The sequence below is a fragment of the Macadamia integrifolia genome, unplaced genomic scaffold (assembly GCF_013358625.1).
Source record: "Macadamia integrifolia cultivar HAES 741 unplaced genomic scaffold, SCU_Mint_v3 scaffold559, whole genome shotgun sequence".
Classification (NCBI taxonomy): Eukaryota; Viridiplantae; Streptophyta; class Magnoliopsida; order Proteales; family Proteaceae; genus Macadamia; species Macadamia integrifolia.
Window position 1 is genome coordinate 192,769 of NW_024870484.1, and position 23,728 is coordinate 216,496.

General features: G+C 38.3%; 1 protein-coding gene and 1 long non-coding RNA gene across 2 annotated transcripts; both read left to right on the forward strand.

Annotated features, from left to right (window-relative positions):
* Positions 1-1,447: 1,447 nt before the first annotated feature.
* Positions 1,448-16,383, forward strand: LOC122069227 (alpha-galactosidase 3). The gene is made up of 15 exons (XM_042633199.1): positions 1,448-1,823; positions 2,388-2,446; positions 2,519-2,575; positions 2,665-2,699; positions 3,073-3,176; positions 3,344-3,416; positions 3,607-3,665; positions 3,763-3,828; positions 3,906-3,989; positions 6,199-6,263; positions 6,403-6,485; positions 14,155-14,245; positions 14,592-14,650; positions 15,077-15,217; positions 15,980-16,383. The coding sequence occupies exons 1-15, from the start codon at positions 1,627-1,629 to the stop codon at positions 16,088-16,090; spliced, it is 1,284 nt and encodes a 427-aa protein (XP_042489133.1). The 5' UTR covers positions 1,448-1,626; the 3' UTR covers positions 16,091-16,383.
* A 2,677-nt stretch (positions 16,384-19,060) lies between these two features.
* LOC122069229 lies at positions 19,061-21,663 on the forward strand. The gene is made up of 2 exons (XR_006137404.1): positions 19,061-19,416; positions 20,257-21,663. It is a non-coding gene; the product is annotated as an uncharacterized LOC122069229 (long non-coding RNA).
* Positions 21,664-23,728: the final 2,065 nt, after the last annotated feature.

A 23,728-nucleotide genomic window follows, 5' to 3' on the forward strand; every position in this document is an offset into this window, starting at 1 on the left:
CAATATTAAAAAGAAATAATAATAATGGGTAATTTGGGTATTTAAAAACATTAGAGAAGAAAGAAAGTCTAAACGTGAGGGGAAACAGAAAGAAATAGTTCCTTAAACAATCTCTGTCTCTCTCTCTCTCTCTCCCCTAAGTGGTAATAATCGATTATGGAAATGAATAGTTCCTCAAAGATGAGAGCTAGGATTTCAGATATAGATAAAATGAGTTATAGATTGATAGAGGAGGAGGGATAAGAGTTTTTGTCTATTTATTGGAGACTTATTTCTCCCTATTTTCATTTTTAACTAGGGTAAACTTTGAACATAAGCATAAGAAGGTCGAATCAATTTGCCTATTCCGTATTTCTAATAATTGATTTGCATAGATGATCTCCTTTCAATTCCTATTCCTTTAAAATGATTGTTGAAAAATAATTTAGATGAGAAATCCAAAAGAATGAGAAATGATTCCAATTTGGAAAGTTAAATTGAATATAAGTATTCATGTAAGCATGAGAGATTAGAATTTAATTGTAAACAATTAGTTTTAGTACATTCTTAATACCAGAATAAACCCTATATTTTTGCTCCCAAATTTTTATAGGTCAACATTACTAAACACGTACCGTATCATTACATACATATTTTATTACGAATTTTTGAAACGTGTTATTATAATATGTTATATTTAATTGTCATATGTATTTGTTCCCATATTATTACCATTCCCAAAATTACTAACAATGCTCACTGCTCGTGAAGTAAAAAAACAGAAACTCTTATTATCAGCTTCCACTTCGTATTCGCATCCATATAAAAGTAAAACCATTAACTACAAGACAAAAACATTACAAACAACATGGGAATAAAAAGAAGATAACAGATGGCATTAGGCAATTTTTAGATTTAATTTTGGGATAAAATGTCTAGAATGGATAATGACCGATCAACTACTTATATGTTTCTTCAAAGAGAGTGTTTGAATGACGACTATAGAGGGATATTATGAGAATTTTAAAAATACCAAGACAGAAGGGACGATGAAACTTTCCTTAACGGGGTGGAATAAGAGAAATTTTTTCATAATTGACTTTGAGTAAATATAGGGTCTGTAGGAAAGTGATAGGAATTATCTCAATACTTAAAAAAAAAAAAAAAATAACGGGTAATTTGGATATTTAAAAACACTAGGGAAGAATAAAGTCTAAATGTGAGGGACACAGAAAGAAAGAAGTCAGAGAAGTCGGTCCAAGCGTGCGAAGGAGACAGATGGACATAAAAATTGGATTTTCTCTCCTTAAAATATTGTCTCCACCTTTCAGAATTTATGTGTAAAATTATCATTTTACCCTTTAAGATGTTCCATTTCCCAAACCATACAAGAAAGACAGAAAGAAAAAAAGAGGCTACAGACTTCTTTAACACCATCTGGGGTGACAATAAGAAAATACATATTCAAAGAATAATCAGTTGTAGAGCTCTCTATGAGCCTATGGTATATCCTTTTAGAGAGAGATTGCTTATTCTATGCGTCTCTCTCTGGTCTCTAGCTTCTCTATCTCCCTCTCCCTCTCAATCTCTCTCTCTCTCTCTCTCTCTCTCTCTCTCTGTTTTGCTCTGAGCTGAAGAAAGAGAAGGATGGCTTATTTTTTCTACATTTATCTTCTAATCCTCTCAATTTCACTTATTTCTCCTACGATCGCAGTTCCCAGGGTACCTCTGTTCAAAAGCATTGAAAAAGGAATACCGAGTTCGAAAGCCCGTGGTGTTTTCGATAACTCCAAGTATGGATTGTTCCAACTCAACAATGGATTAGCTCAGACGCCTCAGATGGGGTAAGCCTTTTCTACTGGAAGGAATTCTTGTATTTTCTCTTATTTCCCTGATTTTCTCTGGATTTGAATTATTGATTTTTTGATACAACCTGAAATATCTTTGTTTTTGGTTGTGAATCTTGTGGGTGTTAATTGGCAAGTGGCATTATAGGAAAATCATTAGCAAAAGCTGCACCATGGGTTATTTTTCCCTTTGTTTTCATTTTTTATTTATGTGGAATTTTTGAGAAATTAATTGGGGGAATCAGAAATCAGTTCAATGAACTTAGTGGAAATGGATTTTTAAAATTTTATTCATAGAATCAGATTGAAATTCAGTTATTAGAATCTATAGCGAGTCATGCAACTTAATGGGCGAACTTATCTTGATGATATTGCGATGGGGATTAGATTATCTGGATTTGGAAGGTGGGTCATTTATATGTTGATGGGCATTGTTCTCCTCTCAAAATGATACTGCTTTCTTGTTGGTTTTCTGCAACTTTTTTTTCTTCATTTGGTCTCTGTCTTATATTTTGGCTTCTTGCAGAAATTTATTGCCTTTTTGTGTTCTTGTGGTTGCAGATGGAATAGCTGGAATTTCTTTGCATGTAAAATTAATGAAACTGTTATTAAGGAAACAGGTAGGACTGTCAGCCTTGATGGTTCAGTTTCATGGTTTGACTCACAATGACTAACATTGCCCTTAATGACAGCTGATGCTCTCATTTCAACTGGATTGGCTGATTTAGGTTATGTTTATGTTAATATAGGTAAAAAATTCAATACCCATTGTTTAATTAGAAGACTGCAGTTTCATCTCTTCTTCTGATTCATTCTTATTTGCCATCTTTGATGCCAGATGATTGCTGGTCTTCTTCCAAACGGAACACAAAGGTTCGTTCGAGGCCTGTTCCTTTAACATTATCAAAATTTACACTGTACATATCAGTTTAGTTTTGTACTAGTATACAGAGTTGCTTGGAGTAAATGTTTCAGTAAATCACAATTAAAGCTAATCTGCCTTAGGTTAATTTTGAAGCCATTGAACTTAACTAGACTTTCTTCTTTGATCTAAAAATATTGGCCTTATCTACTAAATGCCAAAGAGATACTGGGACTAAAGTGATCATCTGAATGTACACACACAAATGTATGCTTACAATTGCAGAAACATATAATCACCTTGAACTTAAATAACCATAATCTGCCACTTAAGAGTATAAAGAGGAAAAAGGTGTCACTGTTACTTGTACCTTTTGTTTTGCAGGGTGATTTGGTACCTGATCCGGAGACTTTTCCATCAGGCATCAAAGCTCTAGCTGACTATATACACGAGAAGGGCCTCAAGCTTGGTATTTATTCTGACGCTGGGTAGGATAACTTTTATGATCTTGGATAGTACTTATTACTTAGAATAGAGTCAGAACTGAACAAGTAAATAAAAAAAAAAAAAATATATATATATATATATATATTGATCATCATAATTGAGCTTTATTTGAATGTACATTGACCAACCTACCCAAATGAAACTTCAGGGTTTCTACGTGTGAAGTTCGACCTGGATCCCTTTTCCACGAAAATTCTGATGCAGAGTTGTTCGCATCTTGGGTAAGGTTTCTGTTTTTTCTCATAAAACTGGGATGTGAAATATCTTACTAATATTTTGGAAAATAAGGTTTGCACCTTTTGGGATGATTTCTGAAAGAAGGTTTAAATTTCTACTTATCACTGTCTTCCCCCCCCCCCCCTCTTTAGTCTCACTTTACTCTCCAACTTTTTTTTGTGTTGTGTCATTTAGGGCATAGACTATTTGAAGTATGACAACTGTTTCAACCTTGGAATCGAACCAGAGAAACGGTTTGATCTGATCCCATGTTTGTTTCATTTAGTTAAAATTGGGGGGGGGGGGGGAACAGTTCTCAAACTTATATGATTATGCCTCCTTGATTTCCAGCTATCCTCCAATGCGTGATGCTCTAAATGTGACAGGCCGCAAGATTTTCTACTCAATTTGTGAATGGTAATTAAGGTTCTTGAATTTTTTTCCCTCCATTTTCAATTTGATTCTGTGTTACTTCAAAACATTATATTTCTCAGGGGTGTTGATGACCCTGCCCTATGGGCAGGCGGAGTTGGAAACAGCTGGAGAACAACTGGAGACATAAACGATTCATGGGCAAGGTTTGAAATTTAAACTCTGGCCTTTCTGGTTGCAAATGGAAAATTCACTCTAAAATCTCCAAATCTCAAATCAACCACCTGATGGGCTACATGGTAGAGATCTTGTGGGCAGAAAAGTGGGGTTCAATAATCCTAACATCTAATGTGTATTGCCCCTAGACTATATTTAATAAGAAATTATATTCATTAAATAGAAAAGGAGAATTATCTTGTACCACCCCTAATTTTTTTAACTTGTGTCTTATACCACCCTAGTTTTCTAGAAATATCACGTGCATCCCCCATTTTGTTAACTAAATTACACTTAAATCCATTCCGTTAGGAGAAAGCATTAAGTGATGACGTGGCGTAGTTGTTATTTCATAAATGACAAGTTTATCCTTGAGGAAGGGTAAACTTGCTGTTTTACCCTTCCTTGTAAAAATCCCCAAATCAACCTGTCTCCCCCAATCTAAGGTTTAGGGCTTGGTGTCCTGCAATTCTACGTCACAAGACCCACTTCAATGGCTACATAGTAAGAAATGAAAAGGAAACGGAAAAAAGATCGAGTGATCTGAAGTTTTTTGCTTAGTTGTCGCGTAAGAAAATGCAGTTTACTCTGACAGTAACTCTAATTCGATGACCCTGCGGCAAATTGAACCATCATGGCAGCTGAGAAGAAATGACTCTTCACACTCTTCTCTGCCGCTTTTGTTTCCTTGCTTATAAATCACTCTTTGCTTCCCATTAATTGAACCCAATCTCAGTTTTAGTCTTGTTTGACCATCAGATTTTGTTGAATTTGAGTTCTCTTGAATCTGGTTTTATTCTCTGTGAAAAGATCTTGTTTTGGTTTGTTTTGATCATTCAAATACAGTACTTCATTAGGAAGTATTTTGGGTAACAGTCCAAGAACTTTGAGATCGCTTTGGAGGTACCTTTGAGTGCCGCAAATTTTAGTTTGAACGGCCAAGGATTCTGGCTGCAGGAGCTCTCTCAGTGAAACCCCCCTCTACCACACTTGCAAAGAACAGATTCAAATTTCTGAATCTGTTTGGATCAGTACGCCTCTGCGATCAGCAAAGCTTAGGAATTCGTCTTGTCTGGAAGGTGATAAATTTCGGTGTTCGTAGAGTGTGTAATCCCACAGGTTTGATTACCCAACCATCTTACTCTGACAGTAGCTCTAATTCGATGACCCTGCGGCAAATTGAACCACCATGGCAGCTGAGAAGAAATGGCTCTTCACACTCTTCTCTGCTGCTTTTGTTTCCTTGCTTATTTTCCTTTCCACAATGTCCGGTTTCAGTGCATCTTCTGCTTTCAACTCCCACAGGTTGTTCCCCTCTACTGTATTGGTATGGACCTAAATAGCTGCCTGCATTTGCTTATTACGTCTCTGGAGGGAGATTGAATAGAAACCAGATCTTCCAGTTGTTGCTCGCTGTTTACCACCTGTGTAACCGCTACTTAGCAATCGACTAAGACAATATCACATCAGGAGCTAAATTAAGGGGGAAAAAAAAGAAAGAAGAGAAGAACAAGAAGAAGAAGGAGAAGAAGAGAGAGAAGAACGCCATTAACGTCTTCTCCAAATTTTAGAGTTTCCTCTTCCGATTACATAGAGAAAAAAATTGATTAATAGAATGATCAGTGGAATTTGTTTGATATTATAGAGGGACATAACAGGGTCGGTGATGGGGGTCTGATGAGGGTTTTCATGACCTAAAGAACGCCATTAACGTCTCTACCAAAAAAAAAAAGAATGCCATTAACGCAGAATTTTCTCAGAGCTGTCACAATTACAAGGAAAGAGAGGTGTTATGCGTAACAGGGTCAAAAAGGTCTTTTCCAGTTTTAAGTTAACGGTGATATGCTTCATGGGTGCGGTTGATATTTCTAGAAAACTAGGGTGGTATAAGACATAAGTTAAAAGATTAGGGGTGGTACACGATTATTGTCCAAAAGAAAATAATTTTTCCTGCTCCTGAAAAACTGATATTAGTATCTCTCAATTATTATTATTTTTTTCTTGGTTTAAAACAAAACTAACATATGGCAACTAAATAAATCATCCAGATTGAATAGGACCTGCAGAAGAGTAGGGAGCATGGGATTTTCTTAAGCCTAGGAACATCTATGTAGTGTTTTTAAGCATGTAGTTGATTTCATAAAATTTGTTAATTTTGATTGTCATATTGATTGTTCAACTTGCTTCTAAATTGGTAAGCATGACCACTATTGCTGACCTGAATGACAAGTGGGCTGCCTATGCTGGACCTGGTGGATGGAATGGTAAGAATGAGATCTTACTAGGGGCTTGAATTTTGTTTTTGTTAATGGATATCTTTCATGTTTGATAGTGTCTTGCTGCTACAACTATTGAGCGGCCAATAAACTTGCTAATGCATCATCTCATCACCTTTCCGAGCAGACCCAGATATGCTGGAAGTTGGCAATGGAGGAATGACTTATCAAGAGTACCGTGCACATTTCAGTATCTGGGCTTTGATGAAGGTGCTCGCCTTCTACATTCGGATTTTTTGCTTTTTATTCTTTCATTTACTCATGCTAGAAACCATCTCTTGGACCTTATTTTTCTCTCTTATCTAGAATTATATACATAAAAGCTATTAATTTTTTTTTATTATTTATTATTTTAAAATCTTTGAGCCAAGTCTATATATACATTTAAGTTCCCTAGTCGACATTGAAAGAGGGGTGAATCAGGGTCTATATAAATTCTCCTGAATTTCAATCAATATGGTTTCCAGCACTCCCCTTGGTGTTTTCCTCAACACTACCTCTAATGATCACCACACTGATAACCTTACACTGCTGGCATCGTCTCACACTCACTTGTCAGCTGCACTCAAGGCACTCTGTTCAATTTTGGCACATACATACATACATATATGCACATCCACCTCACAACCATCAAGTGGCCAGGTCTACTAACTGTGCACAACCAGTTTGCAAAATCCACAACACTCCAAAAGTCACATATAACCACACAACACAAGATATACGTGGTTCGGCAAATTACGCACATCCACATAGCAATACCCTAACCAGGGTCTCATATACTTCCCGATACTCAACACTGTTTTGATTGCTGCAACGGGTACACCTGCTTCAACTCTTGTTGTACAAGAGCAAGGGCTTCAACCCCACTTTGTCAGCTGCAACTGTGAGAGTGACAACACCCAATTTAGACAGTCAAGCACTTTCAAGGAGATACAACACCCATTGGTGTCCAATCCCAACTGGAACACCCCAAATACAAATAGTGTGAGCTTATACAAGTGCCCCAATAAAAGCTCTTTATAAATACAAGATCCCTCTCAACTTGCAACACAAAGGTTGACTTGGGCTTGTCTTCAAACACTTGGACTACCCCAAGCCTACTCTGAAATACATATACATAAGGATTTGAAACAAATGATTACCTTACTCTGGGCAGTCATTGGGCTCCACTGCCTCTCTATCTCTTCTTTTCTTGTAGTGACCTCTATTTCTCTTCAATGAAGCTCACCAACACTATTCTCCTCTTCATTGAAGCTTTAACAATCGTCCCTTGATTGTTGGTGAAGAACTCATGCAACCAAAAGAACTCATGCAACCCCCATGGCCAAACTAACCCTTATGTTCTTCTTGAATAGCAGGGGTTAAGAGGCTCCAAAATGACACATACCTTGCACAACCAGTAATGTAAGACTAGAATCACAACTGATCCTAATCCCAGGCAGAATCTCAAAATCTGGCTGAATATGGAAAAATTTGAGAACTCACAAACCGTGGCTCAGATGGAGCCGAAACTTGGAGTAGATGAAGGTCATATATGGTTCAACAAACCATCAAAATATGAGACAATTCCGATAGCTGAATTGAGAGTTATGTTGTTGACATGAATCAGGAATTTTTTGGCAACTTCTAATATCTTGAGATTTCAGCCTTTGATGGCCCTGAAATTTGGAGCAAAGATCCCTCGTGTGATGCCCAGCTATCCTTCGAAGGATGAGCCTCAACTGATGGCTGGTTGAGAAGTTATACTCGAAGAATGAAAAAGGAAACTCTATAGAAGTTTTGCAGAACAGCAGTTGTAGGCCTTCAAACTGGCCTTTCGTGGTGCTTCTAGGCTTCAACAAACTTTCTTTGATCACTCAAACACTCTCTCACATCAAACAAATAAAAAAAATAAGAAAAGAAAGAAAATTCGATGGTGGGGTTGAGAAGGGGGAAGAAGAATTAGTGAATGGGCATCTCTCATCCCTCAGGTTTTGGGTTCTCACACCTCAAGGTAATGGCTATCTCAGCCATGAGGAAACACTCAATTTTCATAAACTTCAATCTATCTTTTCATTATGATCAATGGGCTTTAAATAGTTTTACAAAACTTGGACATAAAGAAATAAAAGAACAAAAGAAAACCAATGGACTGAAATAAGACTTCTAATTTGTGTCTAACTTCTAACCAAGCTTAACAAAATTAGAAACAAAAAGCTAATTACAAAAATGAAACTAACCTAAGTTACAAAATCGAAAGATCCCTCGTGTGATGCCCAACTATCCTTCAAAAGATGAGCCTCAACTGATGGCTGGTTGGGAAGTTATACTTGAAGAATGAAAAAGGAAACTTTATGGAAGTTCTGCAGAACAGCAGCTATAGGCCTTCAAACTGGTCTTTCGATGGTGTTTCTAGGCTTCAACAAAATTTCTTTGATCACTCAAACACTTTCTCACAACAGCAAATAAAAGGAAAATAAGAAAATAAAGAGAATTCAATGGTGGGGTTGAGTAGGGGGAATAAGAATTAGTGAATGGGCCCACCCTTGTAGGTAATAGATATCTTAGCCATGAGTAAACACTTAATTTTCATAAACTTCAATCTATCTTTTCATTATGATCAATGGGCTTTAAATAGCATTTCAAAACTTGGACACAAAGAAATAATGACAAAGGGACTGAAATAAAACTTTCTAATTTGTGTCTAACTTGCTAACCAAGCTTAACAAAATTAGAAACTAAATACTAATTACAAAAAGGAAACTAACCTTAGCTACAAAACAAAATCTTCTTTGACTAACAAAATAGGAAACTAACTTAACTAACTTGCTCACTAAAAAAATAGAAACTAACTAACGTAAACTAATAGGAAACTAAAAATAGAAAATATTGACCCAAAAGTACTGTTCACATGAACGGTAACTCTTGAACAGCATTTTCTGATTCATGTTTTTGTCTTCTTCAAGCTTTGATCAGCATCAACCACGCTTTCCTCCTTGTGAGAATTTTGCAACTTGTAACACTCACAATGGAGTTGTGAGTGTAAAGATATGGCCAAACAAAGGTAGAACGCATTTTTGTAAATACTGTGTATAGTTGTCAAGGCGACGACTTGACGTCCAGGCAGTTTGCCAGGGGCCTAGGTGACAGTCGCCTTGGTACACTGCATGTCGCCTTGATATCATTTAAGTAAATTTTTTTTTTATATTTGTTATTTCATTTACTTAAGATATTATTCATAAATAAGCAAATACCCCCTATTTGAATCTAATAAAAATAGTTTAAAAATTAAATTTCAAAAGGATAAAAGGTCAAACCTCAGTCCAAGAACAAAAACTGGATTTTGGTTATAGGGGCGATTTTCAACTTTTAAATGCTGGGGTATTATGAAAATTTTATAAATCCTATCATCTTAAAACATTGCTAAAATCTAGAAGTCTGATTTTAATAGCATTCACACACTTTAAAATAAGTTTGACTGGATCATAACTTTATCATTACAACTTAGATTTAAGTAATCTTAGACTTGTTGGAAAGCTGATTTTATGTTATACCTAATTCAAAAAGTCTTATGTAAAAATAAAATCATTTGACCAATCAAACTTATTATAAAACAAGAGTATTTCTCTAAATGTTGATTTTTTACAACTTAATGTGACTTAATGTTGATTTTTGTGATTTGATGTGGCTAAATGTTGATTTTTAATGACTTGATGTGGCTTAATCTTGATTTTTTTTTATGATACAAGGTATTTATAACTTACTAAATAATGTTAGAAAATAGGAAAAAAAAAATAACACTTGGAAGCCTTGTTCGCCTTAAGGAGGGCACTTTCTCGCCTAAGCGCTTAGACAATCCTCCACCGCCTTGGCGCCGAGACAACTATGATATTGCGTCGTTTCGTGATAGAGGGAAGAGTCATTCGAGCACGGGCTTGGACTATAGCCGTCTAATGACACTTCAATGGTGTGCATTGATTTTTTATCGTTGGATCGGCACAAATGGCTGGATGAGGCTGGCACTGGATTGGGTGCTTTTCTAGCCACCCAAAAGGAATCTCTATAAGGTCTGTGGGATGCCTATGTTGTGCCGCAACACTCGACACGTGGCTCGAGTGTGCACCATCCGATCAGCTATGCAAGGGGCGGGGCCATTATTGGCCATTGGATCAGTGTATCTTGTCAACGGACAAGCAAGAGTTATAGGGTCACTCAATTCAGCATTTTTGGTGTGGCGTTACTTACACGCATATGCACGGAGTCACAACCTCAACTATCGGAAAATATTATGGCCATCTGATCTGAATCCAGCACAGGCAAATCATCAGGTGTTGTCAGATTGATACTTTGTGTCACTTCACGAGCGGGACTCATCGTAGCCACTAGTTGGCATCTCGTGTCATGTGGAAATGACACGCAAAAAAGTAAACTGGACGTGCTTTTTACTCCCGTTGGTTGGGATGTATGGAATCTATACAGATCATTGGATTAACCTCAAATAGAGGGAGATCTAGCAGCAGTTGGATTGGCTTCAAACTAGAGCAGCCAATGAGATTCATCAATACATCTCATATGACACATCTGTTCACATGCCCATCGTCTGGTGATTGGATGCGGCATGATGTACAATGGATTTCTATAATCAACAAACCAGGTGTCTCGCACAGGAATCTTTCCCGTTGTTTGTTAGTGCCATTTGATCATCCGTTGGATGAGAATCGACACGACATGGAAACTTCTATGATGTCAATTGGGCACCTTCCAGAAACCCCTCAAATCGCATGGAGCCCCTCCGCCTTAACTTTTAAGCCCCTCTGATCTCTGGGTTTTATTGATTAACCCTTGAGATCAAGTGTGAGTCACTGAGAGCTCATGATACTGCACCTTCTTAGGCGCAATCAGTCGAACCCCTTTAATGTATGCATATACTTAGATTAATTTTTGAAATAGATGCCATGCAAGCCTGCCCTGCTTAGCTAGCCCATGGCCCCATTTTGTGCTCCTGTGGTTGTCCTTTGTGGCCTGTGCGCCTCGCATGCAGACCAGCCCTGTGCCGTGGCTGCAACAAGGCCTCATGGCCTATGTCCGTGAGCCTTTGGTGCCTTGCACTTGTGCTGAACCCTGTGGAACCTCCATTGCTGTCAGCCATGCCATGCGCAGGCTCGCGCCATTTCCCTTGCCGAGGGTTTTTGAACTGCCTGTGCTGTGCAACCATGTGTTGCTTGTGCTGCTGCCATGCATGCCTGATGGGGTGGGCCCTCATAGGTTGTGCTGCAGCCATGCTATCCTGTTGGGTTATGGCGCTGTTGGCTGTGCCGCAGCCATGCTATACTGCTGGGCTATCAGGCCAGGCTGCCTGGGCCACTTCATCATGAGCACATTCTCACTTCAGCATGCCAATTTTGCGTGTGGCATCATGCCACATCATCACTTCACATCATTTGCATGCCCATACATGCCACCCATGAATCATGCATCCATTGCCAACTTCGTGCATGCATGCTCATGCCACCTCATCAGTGCCACATGGACCCCTGATATGTGTCAAAATTCAATCCCATCTCACCAAGGACGGCCACCTCAGCATGTGTGTCCCACCCACCATGCCTATTATGTCAGACATCTCTAGGGATTTTCATCGAACACTTGGCCAGCTAGTACTGACTATACTGACTGTATCTCCCTCATCCGTAATTGGATTGACGTGCTTCCAGATGTGTTGGAAAGATGACTCGACGCTCTACACACTTCCAGTACATTCTACCTTCTATCTCTGCCATTTGGCCTACCCAGATTGGCCTTGAAGTTGACCCATTTGTCACTTCTCAAACTGACAATCCCAGCACTAAGCCCAAAAACCTTAGAATCACTACCAAGCCGACCCTGACTTCCATGTCATTCTGGGAACACTGCTAGCAATGCCATAACATTGTACTGTCCCTGCCAGTCCTGTCCACATCACTGCCCCACATGCTCTGCCACTGTACTTTGTACTACTATCGATGTAGATGCTCTGACCTTGTCATTTGCTCAACTTCTGATGCTGACTGCACTGCCATGTCCCTGACTGTGTAAGTGTGTTGATTCTCACTGCGTTGACAACAATGCCAACACTACAACTGCCATATCCTCAACATATATGTAGACAACAACTCAGCCTTATCCCACCTAAATGGGTTTGGATACTTGGATCCTTTTTCTCCAATCACTTCTCCTAGAGTCAATTTAGGCCTACCCTGGGTTCTTTCATCCCTTCAATCTGAATTAAATCCCCCCCTCCATACTGCCACACTCAAAGGCCTCCATTGTACGTGTCCATGGCACCTCAAACTACTTTCTCGCAACTTATCATTCATTGGGGGCTACTCCTAGATTAGTTTTGATTTGTTCATTGCTTATTTTATTTTTTCTAGTCTTACCACTCATCCATCTCAACATCCTCATTTTAGATACAGTAAGTTTGTTTATACGTTGTTTCTTCACTGCCTAGCATTCCGTGTCATACATCATTGTTGGCCGTATAACTGTCCTATAAAATTTTCCTTTTGAGTTTTAAAGGTATTTGTCGATCACACAACATTCCAGATGCATTCCCCCATTTCATTCACGCCACTCTAATTCTAAGAACACCCTCCATTTCTCCTTCTTTATTTATGATTGAATCTAAGTATCTAAAATTTTCCCTTTGCGGTCTCTCTAACATCAATTTTCACCAAACCTCTTTCAATCCTATTGTCACTAAAGTTTAACACCATATACTTTGTTTTTGTTCTACCCATCTTAAAACCTTTTGGTTCCAAGGTCGTTTTCCATAATTCCAATTTGCATTTATCCGTGATCTTGTTTCATCCACCACAACACCATTAGAAAAAAGCATACACCAAGGGCTCTTATCTTGAATGTCCCTCGTTAGCTCATCTATGATTAGCGTAAATCAGTTGGGAATCGATTGCCCTCCCCACCCACCCCTCCAACCAAAAGAAAAAAAGAAATAGTTTTTACACTAGTCACTACTCCATTATACATATCTTTAACTATGTCTACATATTTACTTGATACACTTTTCTTATCCAACACTTGCCAGATTAACTCTCTTGGGACTCTAGCCTATGCCTTTTCTAACGGAGATCCTTATTTCCTTCTCAAAATCTTTCCATTTGTCTCCTAAGCAAATAAAATAGTTTCTGTAGTTGATCTTTCTAGCATAAAACCAAATTGGTCATCTGATATATTAGTTTCTTGTCTCAAGCGGGTTTCGATTACTCTCTCCCATAATTTCATAGCATGACTCCTATGTTTTATTCCTCAATATTTATTACTATTTAGAATATTGCCTTTTTTTCTTATAAATTGGAACCAAATTGCTTCTCCTCCATTCATCTAGCATTTTTCTTGTGCTCAAACTCGTATTGAACAACTTAGTTAGCCAAGTTATTCCACAAAATCATAAGCTCTTCCACAACTCTACTGGGAATCATACCATCTGGACCAACAGCTTTACCTATTTTCATCTTCTTTAAAGCTTCCTTTGCTTCAGATGTCCTAATTTTCTGTATATCTAAGATTTGGGGTTTCTTGATGGTTGTTATAACCTTATAAAACACTACTACTTGTATTGTTTTCATTTATTATGTTGTAGAAAATAATTTTTCGTGCCTCTTTAATTTTGTCATCACTTACTCATCTTCACTTTTAATGAATCTAATATATATATATATATATATATATATTTATTTATATGTTGTCCTGTAATTGACCTGTAACTTACATTGTAACTCATCATGTGGTCCTGTTAGCACTATGTTATCTAATGAGTCCCAGTCAAATTTTGTTGTGCAAAACGAGGGTGGTTTTCTTGCATGACCTGTTGTTTCCTGTGCTGATTGTGTGCATGGTGCAGGCTCCTCTTTTGATAGGTTGTGATGTAAGAAACATGACTGCTCAAACAATGGAGATTATAAGCAATGAGGAGGTCATTGCTGTAAACCAAGGTATGGAATATTCAAATTTTCCTTCCTACTATAGCTGAATTATGATGTTTTCTCCTTTTTAGTTGGTTTGTGGGTATAGAGGTTTAGGCTGACCTAAATATTGGATTTCCCAGAACTCTTCTCCTACGTGTGTAACTACAGCTTAAAGGGTGGCCTTGCTAGTATTTCTCCATCCTATCCTGTGCCATTCTCTAGATGCAAGACACATGTCTAACTATTTTCTTAATGTATTTTTAGACCTGATGGTAATTTTTTTCATATGATACGTGTTAATTTGCTGCTCCAGCATGTTTGGAACTAATTGGAACAAATTATTTTATTTTATTTTATTTGGGTACTTCTACAGACCCACTTGGGATTCAAGGGAAGAAAGTTTCAGCTGAAGGAGAGGACAATTGTAGTCAGGTCCAGTATTGCTTTTAAGTTTCTGTAATATAGTTGCAAGTTTTCTCAGCCTTTGCTTATGGCCCCTTGGGCTTGCAGTTTAATTTCTTTGAGCTATTATATTATGTTGTTTACAACTTCATCGCAAATATTCCTCAACTATGACTAGAGATGGAAATTATTCTTTAAGTCACTGATGAATCTCTGTGACATCCTATCTTATTATTCACCGAACATATTCCTCACCTGGCCAGAGGTGGATTATTCTCAGTTTTTTTATTTGCCAAGTGAATGAAGTAGCTGTCAAAGGATTTAAAATTCAATTTTGACCATGTTAGCTTGGTCAAGTACTTACATGATGAGTGTCCCTAACATTGTTTCAAAGTGTATGAAATAATAGAGATATCCTTGTAAAAGTTCACTTATAGAATTTTCCTGTTGTTCCAGGTATGGGCAGGTCCTCTCTCCGGAAATCGGTTGGTAGTTGCCCTTTGGAACCGATGTTCAGAAACTGTCACCATCACTGCCAACTGGGAAGTATTAGGCCTTGACCAAACCGTCAGTGTTTCTATTAGAGATCTGTGGAAGGTCAGACCACATGCATGCATACAACAACAACAATTCATAGAAGCATATAGAATAATTGAAAGAATGGATAAACATTGGAAACCCATACATTTGTATATAAGTGATAGAATACTAATTGTGTTGTGCAATTCCCTCAATCACACACGTGAAAGTCCAACTAGTTAATTTTCCTGGTCCCAACACAAAAACCAACCCAACAAGCATGTTGTGTTCCATTGTGGGCATTTTCTTGTACTGTTTGCTCAACTTCTCATTAACCTTGGATGTCAAATGTGATGCCTTTACTAGCCTTTTATCTGTTTGACTTTTACCTGGAATGTATTCTAATACAAAAGCCGCCAAAATGCTGCTACCTGCTACTGATACCTGCATGTGGGATGCATTAGGTCCAGTCAGGGTTTGGCGTAATACATGTTATTTAGGGGCATACCTGACTGGCAGGTGAAACCTTCAAACTAAATCCTGGAGTTAGAAGTCCAGGAAGAGTCAACTAGGCTGGGTTTTTAACCCTTGATCAAGTCTGATAGCTGAAGTTCAACCTGGAACTTATAAACAAACTCAGGCCAAATATCAGACGGATCAAACCAAATCTTTACAGGACCTAAATTTAGCCCATGCTAAGAACCAATTGGTTAATTCGATTACTGCAATCTCTAACCTGGCATGGTATTTTCAGACTACATAGAACAACCTATGAGTTTCAATAACCTGAGTGATTGCATTTTCCCTACATAACTTATTATTTTGATTGCCTGTTGACAGCATGAAGAGTTATCTGGAAATGCAGTGGCATCATTCAGCAATAAAGTTGAATCTCATGAATGTCAGATGTACATCTTTGTACCCGAAGGAGTGTCGTACTCATCAATTTAGTCATGGCAACTGTTAAGGTCAAGGCTGTGGCTTCACTGCAACTTTGTGGTTACCAGTTTGATCCAAGTTCTACCGAAAGAGAGAAAGAAAGGAGCCATAGTTCCGAAGTCCCATAATTTCACTCTTCGTATCCTTCATGTAAACAGTTATCATTCTGAAAGTAATTTATATTTGTTGTGTGATGTATGGTTGTATTAAGTAAATCCTGACTGCAATTTTGTTTGCCACTAGTGCTACTATATACACCATTTAGCATATGCATTGTGCTATAGAAATCTTGATTGAAGATGCAATGCCCTCATTGTTGTTTGTAGCAATTTCATTATAGGGTCAGTATTTGCTTCAGATCAGCAGATTAGTTAAATGAAAATTCAACTAAACCTGCAGATTGGGTACAATCATTTAACTAAACTAATCCTTCGTAGGCTACCTTGTGACCTTTTTGATCCTTTCCCTTCCTTAATTCCATGTTCTAACCCTCTCTTCCCAAGGGGGAAGGAGAGTGAAACCAGCTTCAGGCACTCAACCTCTGATCTACAGCTGACTTACATATCATCGATGCATTCACCCAAAAAAAAAAAAAAAAAATACATTATCATAGATGCATTTGAAGTGTGGGGAAAATATTTTAGTTGACTGGTTCTGGACCAAAGAGCATTAGGTTCCGTGAGGATTCTCTCCATCCAAGTTTACGCAGAAGAGCTTTATTCTGAGTGATTGAGTCACTCAACCCTAACCTGCCACGATAAATAGGTGAGCAAATTTTCCACCAAGCAATCAGGTGCAATTTCTTAGAGTTCGGGTTAACCCCATTCCAAATTCTTTTGGATTTGATTGGCTTATTTGTGATCTTTGATTTGTATCGGACGTAGCCGAGCCAGTCAATTGCCAAAAGTAGAAATACTAAGAAACGTTATGAGGATCAACAAAGTAAATCCATAAATTACTGTTCTTTTTTTTTTTGGTCATTTAACTCCCAGGGATACGCCCTAACCTGGATTGCTTTACGCGGTGGATCTAACTATGATTTATATTTCAAAAATGTTGATATTAAAGTACTGCTGAAGTTCATGGCTTCGTAACGGGAAAAGATAACCTCCTTAACAACCCCAAGAGATAGTTTAGTTGACAAGGGATTTTTTGTTTCAGAAGTGTATGATTTTGAGTTCGACTTCTCTTATATTCCCTAGTGATCCATTACAAGCTTTTAGTTTTTACTAAAGTGGATACGTAGGATAAGGGCGGATCTCGCCAAGAAGACCTATATGACACTAAACTTATGGGTACAAATCATGCATATAATGTTGTTGTGGTCCCTACCATGTGGGTGGAAAACCCATAATGCATGGTCATTGGATTTATTCACAATTCCAGTAGGAATGAAGATTCAAGAGTTAAACTAACGTGCATTTATAGGGAGGCGACTCTACTCCATTATGTCAAATAATGGCAAAGAAAAGAGCCTGCCATGTTTGATTCTTCGTTGGCACTCATGCGGAAAACCAACACATGGTGTGTGGAAGCTCCAAGTCTCTCGCTTACGTTGATATAAAGGTAGGGAGAAGAGAGAGAATTAGAACGGTAAGGAAGAAGGATAGTCTACCCTTGTACTTATTTAAGGATCACTTGTTCTCTGGTATTAGTTGTTCTTATAAGAGAGAGAGAGAGAGAGAGAGAGAGTGTGCTACCACAATTTGTATGTTGTTCACATCGTGAATTTGTGATCTTGTTTTCACCCATAAACTTAGGATAAAATCCGAACCATCTTTTGTGTGTGTGCTTTCTGGTTGCTTCTTTTATTATCATTTTCTCTTGCTTCTTTAAATGTCAAATATCAATCCTAGACGTTCCCGACAAAACAAACTGGTATCATAGCTGAGCTAATCAATGTTTCAGGTGAAGTTTTTGAGATGACATTGAAATTCGACATCGAAAAATTTGATAGTAAAATCAACTTTAGTCTTTGGCACATTAAAATGCGTATCTTATTGATTCAATAGGACCTAGAGAAGGCACTTGAGGGAAATGACAAGTTATCAACAACAATGACTAATGAAGATAAAGAAAAGATTGACAAAAGGCACGCAATGCGATTCAACTTAGTCTGGCTGATGAGGTGATACATGAAGTCATAGAGGAAGACATGACAGCTACGTTATGGTTGAAGCTTGAAAACCTATAGATGACGAAGTCTCTCACCAACAAGCTATATCGGAAACAGAGGCTCTACACTCTTTGGATTAAGGAATATATGCACATTAAAAAACATATTGATAAATTCAATAGAATAATTATGGACACAAAGAATATTGATGTTAAAATAGAAGAACATCAAACCCTTATTCTATTGTCTTTGTTACCTTCTTCCTATAAGCATTCTGTTACTACCATTCTCTATGGGAAAGACACCATTAGTACTCTCAATAATCGTGAAAAAGGGTGTTTGAAAATAATAGAAACGAACAAGTTAAAGGCCTAATTGTGCAAAAAAGAAAGAGGTTTGAAAATTGTATTTATGATAAGACGATATCATAAAGTCTGTCTCTGAAAATAATTTATGGTTACAAGAAAAAAAACCCGTTGCCAAAAATATTTTTTACAATGGTATGTAAACTTCCGTCACAAATAATGTATTTTTACAATGGACATGCTATTACCATCACGGATAATGTATGTATTACGATGGACAGGTTATTACCATCACGGATAATGTATTTATTACGCCGGACATGCTATTACCGTCGCAGATAATGTATTTGATATAGCATTATGTGATTTTCTAATACGGTTTGTACTATTCCGTCTCAGAAAATATATTTTCAACAATGAATTTGTTTTATCCGCCGTAGTATATGTATTTTTTCTACGATTAGTGCCAATCCACCTCGGAAAATAAGTTTTGGGAGACGGGTTTTAGTTTGTCTTTCGTAGTATTTAAGTTTTGACGACAGCTGTATTGTCGCTGTCGCGGAAAAGAAATTATGGGCGATAGATATATTTTTATATTGTTGCAAAATATGAGTATTTGGCGGGATTAAAAATTTGGCTTTCCCACTTATAATGTTTCCCATTCCAGCACAAAACCCTCCTGCGCTCTCTCTCTCTCTAGTCGAACACTCTTACCATTCATAGTCCAACCGCAAACCCCTTCTCAATCTACTGTGCCCCGACCATAACCACCTTCTAGATTGTGGCAGACGCACAACACCCCTCTTCTCGTTCAGGTTAGGTTTCCTGAATTTCTCATACCTTGCGGCTACCTTCTCGATCTACAGAAACCCCCTTCTCGATTGTGGCAGACGCACAACAACCCTCTTCTTATTCAGGTTAGGTTTTCTGAACTTTTCATACATTGTGGCTTTTAGTTTTCTCATTCTCTTTTTGAATGTGCTTTGCTTGCTGATGTAATGTTCTCCTAGCTAGATATGTTTCTTCCTTACTTAAATCGGTGAGTGCCCCTCTTATTACCCTTTTGTTTTTTTCTTTAACTGATTAATTTGTTATTATTTTTTCTTCTTCTTCTTCTTGTATTTTATCACCTGTGAAAGGGAAACAAATTCAATTTCAAGGCCAGGCTATGCTACAGAGTCAATAGGGGGAATTGTGTTTTCCAATTGTAAAGCCTTCTTTTTTTGCAGAGACAATTATCTCTTCAAAATTGAAGAGACCTATTTCAGTAGAATTCCTGGAAGTCCAATGGGATGCATCCACGAGATAGTAATTATGGTGAAGTACCAAAAAAAAAAAAAGTGATTTCTCAAATTCTAGTTCTCTAATATGATTTTTTTTTTGGAACACTCCTACTTTAAGTCTGCTTCTTCAAATTCTGGTTTCTCTAATTCTGATTTTTTGTTTCTGATTTCTAGTTCAGATTATTATTTAATCATTGATATCAATCAACCATTTCTAGTGTTCACCACATCATTCTGGTTTCTCTAAATCTGATTTTTTGTCTCTGATTTCTGGTTCAGTTTATTATTTAATCATTGATATCAATCAACCATTGCATAGTGTACACCACATCACCTTCTTTTGTTTTTAACATGTAATTTCTGAAACAGATGTAACCTGTTGTACACTAAATCACCTGCTACTTTTTTTCCTTATAAATACTCAAGCAGATCTTAGTATGTTAAACTACTAGCTAACAGTCCTTTTCCCTGTAGATTGTTCAGAGCAGCAGAACTTCGCACCTATTAGCAAGTTCCAACCGACATTATAGGTCATGGGGCTGGAATGCAAGAGGGTTGAGATGAGTTTTTAATGTTTTAAATTGGGGGACCTGGATTTTTTATGGCAAACACAAATGGGTAGATAGTTTTCTTGTCATCGAGATCTTTAGATATAGATTACAACCATAATGACTCCGTTTGTTTTGTCGTGGAAAATTTTTTGTGTCAAATTTTACAGTAAAATTGGATTTTCCATTGTTTTATTATTTGGAAAATTTTCACAATGTAAAATTTTACCGGAGACCTCATCTTTCCCGAAAAGGAGACTTGAAAATTTTATCCCAAATTTATATGGAAAATGTCCCCGTAAAAGGCCCAAAACAGGAAACACAAAAACACGATCTCCAAAGTCTGCAACCTTCTGTCCGAAGCTGTGAGCTCCCTTCTCATTTCCATAGTTCTCCGCTGCAACTCTAAAATCGATCATGGATCGAAGACGCTGCGAAGCTCTATGAACTCCTCTCTCGTTCTATATAGTTCTTGGTCTTACCTCTGCAATCAGGTCAGTTCATTTCGTCTCTGTTGGCATTAATGGTGTGATCAGAACCAAGATTGTAAGCTGATCCTCGATCTCCCTTTTGCCTTTTGGAAGCTCATTCTAGAGAGGGAGTGAAGAGGGAGAAGCAGAGCTTTGTGATGTTCACTAATCGGCCTCAAATTACAGATTTTAGCTGTCCAGGTACTCTTAAAGTGTTCAAAAATTATCTGTTTAAGTTTTTATCACTGTATGAGATTCCAAAATTTGTTGAGAATCTGGTAATGGAGTAATAATAGACCTACGATTTCAACTTTTGGGGAAGATTACGAGAAGGCTGAGTTCTCTAATCTCTGGGTGTCTTTGAGGTGATCTGAGATTGTACACTGTTTTTCCGATTTGGACTCTCCAATGCATAATGATCCCATCGCCTCCTACTTCGCATGAAAACAGTGGCTGCACCCCATATTCTCATTCCTCCTTCCTTCAATCCTTTGGAAAGTGATGCGAGGATGCTCTTGTGTACAACATAAGTAGGTGCTTCATCAAATATCCAGGTTCGGCATTTCAAATGCCATTGATCAGAGAATAACCAAGTGTCGTTGCTTGGAGGCGCTTGTCAAGTGTTCAAATTGGCAATGTGTGGCTACGAGCCAAATCCCAGTCGTACTTCCGATTTTCGATCCAAGGCTTATCACAATAGTTTCAAATTAGACCAGATTAAGGCACGGATGTAACAGATCAAATGTGGCATGGTGTGGCTGAAAACTTTATCCTCCCATGTAATTTTTGATGACAATTTTTTTAATTCATAAAAAAATTGTATGAAGCTTGCTATGAGTTTTGTGAACCTTAAAGTTCTCTCACTCTAGTTCCAATTTGACAGTAAATTGTCATGATTAAATGTGATGGCCATCTAATAGAATCCAAACAGACCACATGAAAAAGATAATGGTTCATCAGGCTCTGTTTGTTTTGATACAAAATTTCACAAGTACATTGCGTGCCTATTTAACTAGAGGAGATTCATACCTTCCGGTCCCAGACGGTAAGAGATGTGACTCCCTACACTTGAATTTTGGCACGCATCACAAATTGTCGAATAGCCTTGAGCATATCCTGTAGAAACGCAACCCTAAAACGATGCAGAAGATAATGGAAAAACAAAACAAACAATGCACACAGATTTTACAAGGTTCGGCAAGGTTGCCTACGTCCCCGGTGAGATGAGATCCTGCTTCACTATCAATGGAGAATAGGGTTACAATGCTCTTCCTCACACCTCTCCGTATTGCTTGCATTACAGAGAAAGAAACCTTCGCTACAAATATATAGCTAATCCGTTGCCACCCTAGCGGGACCGCCGTCTTGGCTGTTTAGGTGCTGCACCAGTACTCCCTGGATTAAACTGCGACGAAATACAAGACATCAAACACCAACATATCCGAGGGCAACCACCCATGCAAGACCAACCATGGGATAGCAAGTTGTCAAGACAGCCACTGGAAACAAGCCACCGGAAGCAGCCTGGGCTTGGATTCGTTTCCTGTTTTCGGTGGGTTAACAGGTTGCTATCGGGGTTTTGATGCCTGTGGTTCCTGCCACTCGCATCGTAAATGACTCCGGATGATCCCAAATCATCCTCCACACCTTTCTCATGATGTGGGCACTTTATGGACCTAAATGTGTGGGTTCTCGTGCCCCGAAATTCATTTTAACGCGATTGGTTCAAAGTGGGTCCAAACCAAATTGACCTTAAGGCCACTTAAGTTAAAAGTTGGGAAATGAGGATTCATTTCCTCATTTCCCTTGTGCCCAACGTAGGAGAGGAGAGAAAGAGGGGTGGAAAGAAGAAGAAGACGAAGGAGAAGGGGTTGGAGACCTACCTTGGTGCCGGCTATCGCCTTGTTGCCGGATTGCCGGAGGTAAGTACAACCTCTCATACCGCTCTCTCTTCATTTCGACCTAGACAAAGCTAGGTATGGATGGAATCTTGGTGTACAAACCATGTTGAGGCTGTAAGATGCGTGTTTTACCCACTCGGTGTTGTTGCTGAGCTTGAACCAAGCCTGGTGAGCTCTGGCAATATATGTTGCCAAAAGACCAACTAGGGTTTCGATTATTCGATCGACATATCTCCCAAATGGGTTGGTGGAATTGGAATTTTCTTGGCTTAGAATGATGCTAGAAACATCCCTTACAAACTCCACTGAACAAATCCCGACGACAGGGCCTGAGTTGGAAAGCCCTAATGTACTACCATCGGAAAAATGGCATAGGAAACACTGTAGTTGTTTCCGCTGAACATATGAGCCTTATGTGCTCTCTGTCACCTCCACTGGAAACATGACTGATATTTCCAGTGGAAATGCCCTGTTTCTGGTGGCTGTTTCTGGTGACAGTACTGTCACTCAGGAACAATGTCTGTACCCTTTGGGGCTGACCTATGTGGGTCCCTCCCGATGTTTTCGACGCGTACTGATGTACGATTCCCTTTGTATCTAGGACAGTGACATGCATGTGCCCCAAAGCTAGAATTAAATTAATCGATCGATGGTCGTACTTGAACCCGAACACACATGATCGTAAAACAGGTGAGGGATGGAATGTGTTTATTTTTGAAATGTTTATTATTATTAAATTACTCACATGCTTAGAAGTATATGTTTAATTGCAATTGCTCAAATGCGATGATGATATGTTACATTTGTCGTTTTACGATTATGATATGAATTGTATGGAGATGTATGATGGGATCCAGTGTGGTCGAGGTGGTACCGGTACCATGATCGCTGTGTGTTTGGTTGTGTGTGAGACGGAATCTAACGTGGCCAAGGTGGTACCGATGCCGTGATTGCTATATGTATGTTGCATTCATGCATTGATTATTAGAGTTAGTTGTAGTAGCGGGTTACACTTTGTGGCCAAGGT

Bases quoted from the DNA above. Each gene is read 5' to 3' on its own strand.
- LOC122069227 (XM_042633199.1), top strand. From the start codon at position 1,627: ATGGCTTATTTTTTCTACATTTATCTTCTAATCCTCTCAATTTCACTT. The intron at 6,486-14,154 runs GTGCTCGCCTTC...TGCATGGTGCAG, and splicing joins GTATCTGGGCTTTGATGAAG to GCTCCTCTTTTGATAGGTTG. The intron at 15,218-15,979 runs GTCAGACCACAT...GCCTGTTGACAG, and splicing joins CTATTAGAGATCTGTGGAAG to CATGAAGAGTTATCTGGAAA.